The sequence below is a fragment of the Pteronotus mesoamericanus genome, unplaced genomic scaffold (genome assembly GCF_021234165.1).
Source record: "Pteronotus mesoamericanus isolate MK-2021 breed Mesoamerican mustached bat unplaced genomic scaffold, CSHL_Meso_final contig_68, whole genome shotgun sequence".
NCBI classification, from domain to species: Eukaryota; Metazoa; Chordata; class Mammalia; order Chiroptera; family Mormoopidae; genus Pteronotus; species Pteronotus mesoamericanus.
Genome location: NW_026555234.1, coordinates 22,022,144 through 22,034,698, shown reverse-complemented (window position 1 = coordinate 22,034,698; position 12,555 = coordinate 22,022,144). Strand labels below are relative to the sequence as shown.

General features: G+C 34.6%; 1 protein-coding gene across 1 annotated transcript in view; it reads right to left on the bottom strand.

Annotated features, from left to right (window-relative positions):
- The window catches only part of DTHD1 (death domain containing 1), a 53,930-nt gene that overhangs the window by 40,481 nt on the left and 894 nt on the right, over window positions 1-12,555 (bottom strand). The window contains exons 2-5 of the mRNA XM_054582248.1: window positions 10,555-11,170; window positions 6,866-7,196; window positions 4,191-4,370; window positions 2,967-3,211 (exon numbers count right to left, since the gene is read on the bottom strand). Coding sequence (XP_054438223.1) covers window positions 2,967-3,211; window positions 4,191-4,370; window positions 6,866-7,196; window positions 10,555-11,170 — 1,372 coding nt within the window. The remainder of the gene's footprint in view (window positions 1-2,966; window positions 3,212-4,190; window positions 4,371-6,865; window positions 7,197-10,554; window positions 11,171-12,555) is intronic.

Sequence of the window (12,555 nt, the reverse complement as noted above, 5' to 3'; positions counted from 1 at the left end):
GAGAATTATAATGATAGCAATTAACAGATTAAACAACTGATGGAAAAATTGGTAAGATATATGGTAAGTCTAAGGAAATTACCCCAAATATAGCATATAAAGTATTAAAGATTAAGATTAAGAAATTATGTTTAACCCATTTATATATTTTTAATATAACTGATGATTTTATTTATATCAACTTTTCTATTTAATGTCACTATGCTTTTTTCTTGTTTCTTTTATCTTTTTGCCACATGAACATTTCCTTTTTTTCTTTTTGCTTTTATGTTCTTTATTGTTTATACTCAATATCAAATTTTTTAAAAATCTCTTAAATTTTATTTTATCAAGTCAGCTCATTCATTTTATCTATTTATTTGTTTTCATAAGTACATGTATGTGAGCCCTTATATTAAAAAAAGAAAGAAAGAAAGAAAGAAAGAAAGAAAAGCTCCTTTGGTGTGTGATAACCCTAATTCCACAACGTCTTCCCTTCAAAACTTTGAAGGTTTTAGTCCATTTTTCTCTTGATACTTAGTGCAGCAAAGCATTAGACTGAGGCTGGACTAATTTTATTCCTTCTTATACTTTTTAGAAAGTGTTTCTGCTGAATGAATGCTGATAGAATTATATTAATTTAAACAGACATTTCAACTTTCCATGCTATGTCTCAGTATGTATTTTTTCCTAAATTTTGTCCAGCAATCATCCAGTGTTTTCTAACTCATAATTTTAATCAGCATCAGAAAATTATGTTCAGCTATACCTTTGATTAATCCTTCATTTATAGCTGTTTTGATTTCTTCTTTGAATAATTTTATATATATATATATATATATATATAATTATTAGGTTACATCACTTCAAAGGATTTCTTACCATACCTTCGTCCCTTTTCATCTCAGCTTGTCACCTTTGTAGTGCATCTTGTTGTCCTTTTTTAAAAATGTTTTGTTTGTAATTACAGTTTACATTCAATATTATTTTATATTTCATCCTGTTGTCCTTTTATCTTTTCCTCGTCCATCTCTTCCTAAGGGCATTTTTGGAAATTTTGCTTACTGAATACTACTAAATGTACAAAATAGGATTTTATGATATTCTTCAGGAAACTGTAATTCTCATTATTCCAATTTGTGATATGTCAGGATGAGCTTTTTCTTAATTTCTGTTTTCTGTTGTTTTTGTTTTTCTTTTACAATTTTGACATTGATACGTATTGGGTTTTTTTTTACCCTTAAGACACCAAGTAGGATTTTGGTGTTTTTTTTTTTTTTATTCTTTAATGAATATTTGTCTATTCACTTTCAGTTCAGTAGCGATTTGAATCTCTTTCTCAGACTTGAATAGCAGATCCACATGCATCATTTGTAAATCTATTCTCATTTTTACTGAACAAAATTCCTCTGGCCTAAGGTATATCTTTCTTCTACATGTGCCAACTGGATTTCCAGTGCTTTGGATCAACTGAGTGTATGAAAATGTGCCACTCCCAGCATGCATTTCTATTAGGGCTCTTATTACCTTTTTCTTCATCCCTATACTTGTGGGAATTTCATTTCTGACCATGCAATAGGCTGCCTCCAATTTCTCTCTACACTCAGTTCTGAGAGATGTGGAAACATAACCAAGGAAGGGCAAAGGAACACTGATCTAATCACTTGCAAAGTGACATCTGTGTATTACAGAGATATGAATTTATATTTCCTTTGGTGTGTGTAGACTATGGGATCAGAAAATAAGGGACAGGCGAGTTGTTACTTCTATCATCTTTCTGGCAAAGGCAGCAGTTTTATGATATAAAGTACATGTCAGTCACACATTATTTTATTAATCCTTTGCTGTCCACCCTACAGACAGTATAAATACTAGATTCTAGCAACAGGTTACCTGTCAAAATCAATTTTTAGGAGCACGTGACAAAAGTATGCATAACTGGACCATGTCTCTATTTCCATGCTCTCTCTCACTCATCTAATTCTAGGGAAAGTTTGATTTCTTCTCCCTGCCACAACCCAGCATTTCACTATTGCCAGCCTCCTCGATTGCCAACACAGTGAAAAGTAACAACTGATTCACGTCTCAATTTCTAGCCTTGCAGCTCAAACTAAATAAAGGATGGCTACATAGACTCATGATTAAATTCATGATGTAGAGCTATGGGAGTCCGCACCAAGGTTGCACTACTTGGTTAGTATTGATAGCTATACAAATTCTTAGTCTCAGTCTTCCCACTAATAAAATGAAAATGAAGCAGTGAGGAGATTGCATGAGATACTATATGCGAGGAACCTGGCACATAGTAGTTTCTTAATTTATAGTAATTATTTGAATTAAAAGTCTGAAACTGTTTCTCCCTCTTCTGGTTTCTCTAAGAAAAAAAATTCTCTTTAGAATTAGAGAATAGAAAGATTCTTGTCTACCTTTTTTTATTAGTATTGAATGAAAGAACAGGAATTTATATCAGACTTACTATTTTTCAGTGTACTCTATTTGTTGTTAGCATTTCAGTTCTGATTTCATTTCTGTCTAGTTACTCAATACATATATAGTTGTCTTATTGGTGGAGATTTTGTTTAATTATAGACATTAGGAGAGTAAGGAATTCACCTACGTGGCAAATATAGACTCAAATTTAATTTGTTTAAATAGGTCACATTTATCTTTTTCCTACATTAACAGAACACTCTTAAATACAGAAGTTAAAATCGTCATACCACACCTTTGTAATTAACCATATCATAAATTCTTTGAAGGCCAGGATTAATCATACCTCTTTTGTATCAATTGTATCATATATCATATTTTGGACCCATTATAGCTAAAATCATTACCCTTTGGATCCACATTTTATTTCTATATTTAAACTATTTCATGATATTTTAATACTGATATTTGAATACAAGACATCTGATTATATTTTGTATCATTTAAGTTTCTTTGTTTACCATCAAGTCAGTTGGAGATATTCAGATCTAACTCACCGGTTGAGATATAAAGGTACGATCCTTTTTGTTGTGGCACTAGCTTTTCTTTTATGATCCATCTCAGACCCAAAATTCTTTTTATTAGGGTGTGGAGAACAAGGTAGGAGTATAGTGACTGGCTTCTGGAAAGGATGTGTTGATGGGTGCTGAATATGAATCAGAGGGCTGGTGGATAGTACCGAGGAGAAAGTATCTTGCTGCATTTTTAAATATGCCACCAGAGATGGGTCAACTGGTTGGACCTAAGCAAAGAAAAATATATATATATATACATATATGTTTCTATATTTTAATAGCAAAAGATTCAAAGTACCAGCATATTTCTAAACCTATTTTCTGAAAATTTGAAGGAATATAGTTTTAATACATTTCTCTATACATTGTTGGCTGAATCAACACTGCATTAAATTACAAAAGAGCACAGCATTTGGTCTCATTTTACAAAGTCTGTCTGAAATCTAGGTTCCCTGTCCTTTGTTATAAATAACTGGGAAACACTCTTAATTGTAGGCAACAACATGACCTAGAAAACAAAATAGACATTTTACATAATTTCTAATTAAACCTATTGTTAGATCAAGTGGTCCTTAGAAACTAGAAAAACAAGACTATATTTACTTAAGTGTTTCACATGAGAATGACTAATAATCAAAATAACTAACATTAGTCCAAAATGTCAAGTTTATGGAAAATATTTATAAAAATTAATTATTCATAGTATGTTTTCTTCCCAACTTTTCTTCCTCACCTCCCATGGTAGGAACTGGGAGGAACTGAAGCACATGGGGGAGAGTCGAGGCCAGAGGACTATTGAGGGAATATTGAGGGACTATATCTTCTGAATGTACATTGATACATCTTTATTCACCTTGCAAACAGTGTTGTATGTATTGAAGTCTTTAAAAATTCTTCCCCAAAAGGACTGTTTTAATTAAATATAACCAGATTTCCAAAACTATTAATATTTTAATTGATTAGCCTCCTTTTTGCCTCTCAGTTGGAAATCTTGACAAGATCGGGTGCATTCAGGGTGGTATGGCCGTAGACTCAGCTGGAAATCTTGAACCGTATGAATGTCCAATGCCTGACATCAATTCTATCATACTCAACATATGTTTTGTTTCTGTTTTATTAAGTATTTGTATGTACTTCAACTTTTAGGACCATGTTTGATGACCCATGAAGTCTATAAGAAGGAAATCACCAGTTATTAATATTTACCTTTAATTGTACAAGCACTGGTGAGCTGAAAACTCCTGGAGGGTAATACAAGGATATTCGAGAATCCATGCTTGGCTTGAGAGTAAGGCCTTTCTTTGTTACTGTGAAGGACTCTTTCTTTAAACAAGACACCACAGAAAAGATACCCAACTTGTAAACTTTCACTTCAGCACAGGTGCCCTGTATGGATTGAAGGGCATTAAGACACAGGCATTAACACAGCACTGCTCTTGGACCACATACTGTACACACTCTGTGGTTGTGAAGAAAACCTACATGCTCTTCCTATAACCTCCCACAACTGAGCATAGTTAGGAGTTTCTCAATTGTGGACTACCGAATAGAAAAGAGAGAAATCAATTTCTTTTTAGATTTAAAAGAAATTCCAAAAAGAAAATGTAAATGCATAATGGACAATCACATTCAGTATTTTTAACAAATATTAATTACTCCTGGAATCCTATTCTGCTTTAGTTAGCCAGGATGGACTTGAAATATTGGCCTTGATCCAGAAGATTGAACACTGCTTTAGGACTTTCAAGGACTGAAATTTCTTTGGGTGATTTACATACACACTACAGAACCAGTACTATCAGCAAATTCTTCCTTCTGACAACACACAGTCTCTTGGTCAAGTCTATTTTCTATTTCCTTCTTCCCTGCAGTGGGAGCAGTTGACTACAAAGGGAAACGTTTGTGTTTCTTTTGTATATAGTGACATTTAAATCTGTAATGCATATATGCAGGCACATATTCAAGCTTATTTTTATCACATAAAAAGGAACCATATGTAAATGAAAACACAATCTATTCATATAATCACCAAAGCTTAAAATGAGAAGGAAGACAAAAGTAATTGGATCTATTCACGCTTTCCTGAACGCCAGCCGGGCTCCGCCCTGGCATGAGTGGATAATCACACCGACACACACACAAATATTTCAGGGACAATGACAATGCAAACTAATCTATCATTTGAAAACTGACTAAGGAAATGATTTCACAATATCACTGCATGAATCCGTTGCTGGGAAAATCCAGGGCATGATGAATGTTCCTAATTGGCTGGAGGGAAATGGTGACAGGTACGAAGGGAAGGTGTTCTTGGAACCAGTGGTTGTTGTCCTGCATTTCAGGCATGTTTGACAGATGCTGGGGATTTTTAACCAGGGGAGTGTCATGAACAGAGTGCTGATGGTGGCTTCTCTGACTCCAGAATTACAATTCTTAAATGTCATATGAACCACATAAAAATTTGGAAATAATCCAGAGTTTAAATTTTCCTGAGCTAAAAATAGGGATGATCACCATTAGAATACAGTAAAGAGAAAAGTATATGCTTTTATTTTTTCCGGTAGACAATGGTTCTCTCTCTCTCTTTCTTTCTTTCTTTGTTTTTTGCTTGCTTGCTTGCTTTGATTATTCATTTGCTGAACGTCTTGTATACCCACTTTGTGAAAAGCAAATGCGTCTGAGCAGTTTTTGCTTTTATGACAGCCAGACAGAATGGCCAAGATTAAAAAGCCCCAATCAAGAGCTGTTAGTCTAGGCTTCCTAGACTAAATAGAAAATGTATTAGTTGCATGAATTGGAGTGAATAACTAGAAGAGGCTTAGCTTTCATATTTAACTGTATAACCTTATTTGTAACTCAAAAAAATAAAAGACCAAATCAGCAAAAGAAGAGATGTACTATAAAGAATTTCTTGTGCGCATGGAATTTTTCTACACTTATTCCCTGTTCTCCTCTTCAAATAATGACAATTTACATAAAGCCAAAAAGACAAATATTTAAAATGTTTCTAAGTAAGTTCAGTGGCCCACAGCAGAACCTTAAACTTTAGTTCCCATCAGATCTATGCCAAGTTTAATAATTGTGTATATTCTTTCTTCAGAACATATGGATTTGCAACCATAGAGGTACTTAGAGTTATATAGGTAAAGTGTATCATGGAAAAATGATAATGTTTACCTCCTAGCATGTGTTTTTAGGCTTCCTGTTATCTTCTTAAATCCCCAGTATTTTCTCTGGGGACCCTATCAGGATGATACTATTATTTGTTCATTTTTCAGATGAAGAAATTGAGTCATTAGCAAAGTTACATAATTTACCAAAATTCACATAGCAAGAAAGTATGGAAACCATATTTGAATCATTCATAACCACACCCTAACAACCACATATACTGTCTTCCATGTATGGGCTGAACACAATTTACAGGCTTAATAACTATCTCAAGGCATACAAACATTTGCACAATTGTTCATTTTAATATATTATCCCAACCCGTGAATGATAAAAATAAAGCTACTATCATCAAGGATTCTAATATTCTTAAATTTTGCAGAGGTCCACCACAATAAAAATCTTGGTCTAAAGACAGTCTAACTAAGGCATTCGCTAATTAAGCCATGGTATTGGTTTTGGTTCCCAGGTGAAAATATAACATTTGCTGGGTCCTAGAGTCAAGTTCACCACTCCTAAATTTGTCCAATAATTTCTGTCCTTTGATCTTTGTGGATGGCAAAAAAAGCATGAATGCACTAGCATAAATCTATCAACTCTTTCATTTGCTACCAATGAGTAATTATATCTATACCACAATCTGGTAATCAAAGCAATATTTAGAAGAGAAGTCAAACAGCTAGTGTAGATGTTGCCAATGATTTACCAACCTTGTAACTTCCTCTCATTCCTTCCAGTGAATTTGGAGTTAGGTAACTTGATTGAAGGTTTATGTCAGACATTTTCACCATGATGTCTTTGTAATTTCCCTTGTAACACGCAGTGAATGGGATTGCAATGCATATTGGAAATGGAATCCTCTTTTCCATATCTGAACACTCAACAGTGATGACATTGCTGACCAACTCTTCATTATCACTCACTATTAAAGAACTCATGCTATTAATTATTCGACATTCTAGATGTTGTAAAAGGTATGATTGTGCTGTGATATAACAAGCCACTTGGGGGCCCATATCATCACTAAGCACATCAAGATACCTGCAGGAGAAAAAGAGGACATAATTTTTGCAAATATTTGATTTATGTATTTTATGGGTAAATATATAACAGCAGAAGCTCTAGGATCACACTGTCTTCATGTGAATCCCAGTTCTCCCACATGCTGACTCTGAGACCTTGTGTAGTCTACTCAGCCTCTCTGTGCCTCAGTTTCCTCAACAATAACGTGGTAATAAAAAAATAAACAATGTCATAGGAAGGCTATGGGAATTAAATGACCTATTATGTGTTAAGTAATTAAAAATATGTTTCTAGAACATAGTATTTTATATATTAGCTATTATTGTTACTACTGTTATTACTATCAAGTGGTTGATTCATTCCTCAGTTTTGTTCACGTCACAATATGAACTGGAGGATTACTGAAGCCTCTTAATGAACCAAGTACTCACGCCTGAATAGTTTTGTAATTATTAGGGGAGGAAATGTACATCCAGTATAGGAACTGTCTAAACATATTGGATCAAATGATGCTGTTTATTCAATTTTTTAGAAAAACTGAGAAAGGTATAAAAGTACCTTATGATTAATCAAGGTAATTAGAAAGGGAATATTTATGATCCTTGGATAATCAATCCAAAAGCATGTTTTAATCAAAAGCTTATTTTGACTATTTATATTACTCTTAGTTTTTATACCATCACTGTTGCCAAAGATTTTACAGTCTTCTTGACTTTAAATTTGAGATCAGTCATTTGCTATTTGCTTGACCTTAAACATCAATAATTACTATTATAATAGCTAATATTTTATCTCTTTCTATGGCCCAGGTTTTAGGCTCTACATTATTTCATTTATTCCTCACACTATGGAGTGAGGCAGGCATATCATCACTGTTTTACAGAAAAGGAATCCAAGATTTAAAAATTTTAACCTGCTGAGATTGCACAGATGGTAAATTGTAGAATCAATAATTGAATTAACCTGTCTTGAACACAAAAGCTCAAACTTTCTAATATAATATCATACTTCCTCAAATCTTTCCAAAACCCTGGGTTTTTTATGTATTAGGTACTGAAATTAATATCCAATCCTATAGATATTAGCATGAAAATTAAATGAGGTGAAATACTTAAACTTCTTGTAAAATAAGTTAGAATAAAATGAATGCTCAATAAACTAGATTTATACATTAAAATTACCAACTTGAGTTTCTCCTCTTCTTGCTACTCTTCATGTCATACCAGTGAAATGATTGAAATATAGAGAACATCAAAGAGAAATGAGAGGATCTACATAAAATACAGCATTAATAATCAGTTTTAGAATTATCAGGTCTTAACTATTTTTCAGTTAGTGGTAACTTGAATTTTATAGTGCACTTTAATATAGAAATCTAAAAAATATGTTGAGATTGCAGAGAGGGTTATGTATTTATGTTTATAATTCTGAACCCATAAAGTCAGAAGGAATAGCAAATTGCCCAGCCTGTTGGTGTATATAAACATTCTCTGATGATGGTGATGATGGTAATTCAGAAAATGAGAAACATTTTCTAGTAGAGGATATAATAACCCAGTTTTTAAGAATGGCTCCTAGAATGGCTCTCTTCTGTGCCCTGGGGACCTTCTCAATAGACTCTCACGAAAGACAGACGAAACAGGGAGAGGAGACCTGTCATGCTTTCTCCTTCCCTAACCCTAATTAAATAGCTAAAATAATCACACAGATTTATTCTAATTTTGTTTCCTTTTGAGTCTGTACACACTAGGACAGCTACACTAGGAGAGACAGGCTTTCTTCAAAAAGCTATTCAGGGAAGAATCAAAACATACTGTGAGCGAGGTTTTGTTTATGACATTCATCTCTTATGTGGCATGATACCCTCCTAGCCTGAAAGATGGCAATGAGTAGTCATCTTAAACATGCAAGCTAAGCACAATTGGTTTGGAGGTCCCAGAGAGGAAATCAGTAGCTAGGAAACACCTAAAGAAGGGTGAGAAGGAGTGATTCAGCAATGACTCATTAGTTGAAGCTTTGAGTCATTTCTGAATGTGGGGATCTGAAGTGTTAATGTTTTTCTCAAGTGTAATGGGCAGCCACTTTTGACTACTTCAACAGTTGTTTTGCAGGGGCAGTAATTCTTTCAACTATGAGGATCTTTCATGCATTGAGTGTACTTCTGGCACACCTATAGAATTCATTTGATATTCAGACCTGTGGGGTCCTCACAGCTAAACTAGCCAAACGTCTTCATTTTATAAATGCGATGGCTAAAGTCAAAGTGAGCAAAATGACATGCCTGCCATCATAGACTCCTTTTTGGTGTTGTCCAGAAATGGTACGGCACATCTGAAAGCATCATGCATAGTAGCAGCAAGGGGCTAAGTGAAGGCTGGCCGTGTAGGGGAGAAAGTGACAGTTGCTAGGGCACAGTAAATGAACGCACTAACATGTAGCTGAACATGAACATCTGCAGAGTAGCGCAGAGCTGGGCCTTTTCTCATTTGACCGTACCAGGTAGTCCTGGGAAGTATATACAATTTCTACAAAGAGGAAAATAGGGCTCAGGAATAAAACAAGTTGCCCAGGGTCATAGAACTAGTTTGTCATAAAACAGGAGATAAAATGTAAGTCTGTCTAACTCACAAACCAATGATTTTTCCCCCCTGCTATCCTCCATTGCCTTCTAAGGGTGTTATTTTTGCTGGTAAATATGGCTTGTGAATATTTTATTTGAACAAATAGAGATAATCACCCACTTGTATTGGGGAGATAATTTATAAAATAGATCAGTCTTTCACACTTTATGAAGTAATAGTATTTTTGAGAATCAGCAAAAGCTCTACAAAGGAGATTACATTGGTATGAAAATATACATTCGATTTTTAAGAACGTCCCAAAACTTTTCCATGATCCCCCTAGAATTCTATAGAAACAGGTTAAGAATTCATGATTTTTTATAAATAAAATAAATCTGAGAATTTACTTAAGAATGTAAATAAAATAAACATGATGTTGGAAAATTCTCTCCTTAATTTTGAACACTTTGCAGCCTCCTAATTTTTTTCTTCTTATAATTGAAAAAATTGTGATTTTAAATTATCCCTACTTGGGACCATGGTACATTTTTACTACTTGCTAATATGATCAATTCCTTCCTCCTTTAAGAAACATTTAATACACTTGTTTTCTAAAGCTGTAAGAAACACACAATATTAGTCATGTTAGCCATATAAATTTTTATAAGAGTAATTTAAACTGAATTACTGATTTATAAATATGTTTTGGAGATGCAAAGTGGAAATATAAAACTTTATTAATGTATAAATACCATAAATACTAACTACAGAAGCACATATAATTAACAACTCTCACATTGATTGCATTTACTTACTCCTTTTCCATTATGTTATTTTTCTGCTTTAGACTCTCTGAGTCATCGGGAAGAAGACTGTTCACACATTGATTGGCTATATCACATGTTACTGAGGATGTGATAGCCTCTCCTCTTTGGTTTTCTGAGCCCTCTTGGATTTCTCTTTCTGTTGTCAGAATGATGTCATGCGTCCCTTCCCTGTTGCCATTCATGTTCTCCATAATCACGTGTGCTATTTGTTTACCAGCTCCATTTTCTGCATTATCTGGGAACATTTTGTCCTGTGACTCTTCTTGCCCTGTTACATCTCCATTCAATGATGTATTGTTTTCTTTTTCCACTGGTTCCGAACTCCTGTGTGTTTTATTTTCCTTTAACGGGTCCTGGTCTGTGTAATGACTTTCCCCACCATTTGTGGGAGAAACAGTAGCTGTTTCTATGACATTTTGTTCCTGTCTTGCAGCAATGTCTGTCGCTTTGATATCCTGAATGGCAGACATTGTCCGCTGTGGAGTGCATTCATCATGCGTGCCGCATAAATTACACATCTGCTTTTCTTCTTTCTTTAGAAGTGTAGCGGTGCTTCCCAAATGGTCGTTTATTTTCATGAGGCAGTCTATGAGGGTAACGATTTCTACACACACACACACACACACACACACACGACACGAAAAGAAGAAACACAAAACTAAACCAAGTTATGTTTATTGACTGACATGGAACAAAGTATGGTAAGATAACCTTAGAAACCTGCAAAGGCCCTTCCTGGACATTTAAGCCAATCTCCCTTCCCAAGAGGAAGTCCTTTGTAAAACTGCCAGTCTTTTAACGCATTTAAGAACTGGGGACACATTGCTTTTTAATTGTAGTAAAAACAGTAAATCAAATCCTTTTTGCTTGTGAAAATTCTTTGACTATTTGAAGACAAATATTATAACCTTCCCATAAGACTGTTCAATTGACATCAACATCCCCCTTTGCCATTCTTTCTTGGGTATGATTTTGAAACTTGCCCTTTCTTTTTTGAATGTACTATAGTTTATCAATTACCCATTTATAATTATTTGCCTAAAATTTAGTGAAACACTCTAGATAAGACTTGGGTAGAGGCGTACCACAGCAACACTATTTCTGCTGGTGTGGATGCTGTACTGAATATTTTGTTTGCTGTTATGAGAAGTGGATTAAGTTTGTACTTTTTCTCCTGCTGAGCTTGTGATCATTCGCAATTTCAGAATTAGCCTTTTAAGCAATAGCTCTACTTATACTGATTCTCTGGTTAGAAACTGCAGCAGCTATTGAAGGACCGCTAAACAAAGTCAAACCTCTTCACTCTAGCATAAACCCTCACCTTGATATGATCTGACATAACCATCTCTCACTTCATCCCCCTTTCTTACCATGCTCCTACTCATTTCTCCTCTCCTCACAGCTGGGGTCACCTAACACTTTCTCGCAGCCTTAGCGATTCTCCAGTCTTCAGAATTGAGCTCTGAACTATGGCATATGACATTTAAGGCCCCAAAACTCAGTGTCTTTAGAATCATCAATAAATTATCCTTTCATTAGTCGGGACTTAACTTTGGGCTCCAGTTCTGACAACTTGTTTTTTTGTCTTATATCTGAGATCCTGTCTTTATTTTGAACTTCTCTCCTGATAGCAGAATCCTTATCATTTTCTATGAATAGTTATGAATAGACTTAATATGTTGCCTGGGAGAACATTCAGTTCTCTGCAGAGATTTAAGTCCTGGTTATGACTTCCAGCTGATGGTTTCTGGGTCTGTTGTCTTTGGACAGATTTTCCAGATGCCTACCATCTGCCCTCTGGACTGCATTTCTAAGATTGTCTGTCCTATATTCCTCTTGATAGGAAATGCAATGCCCACCTGCTTCGACATTGTATTGTTTAGAATTGGATTTCATGACGCTACCCATCTTCTTATCTAGAGTAACTCTTGTTGTCTGAGATTACATTCATGAACTGCCATGTTTTTTCTTGCTGTCCCATACTCTTCA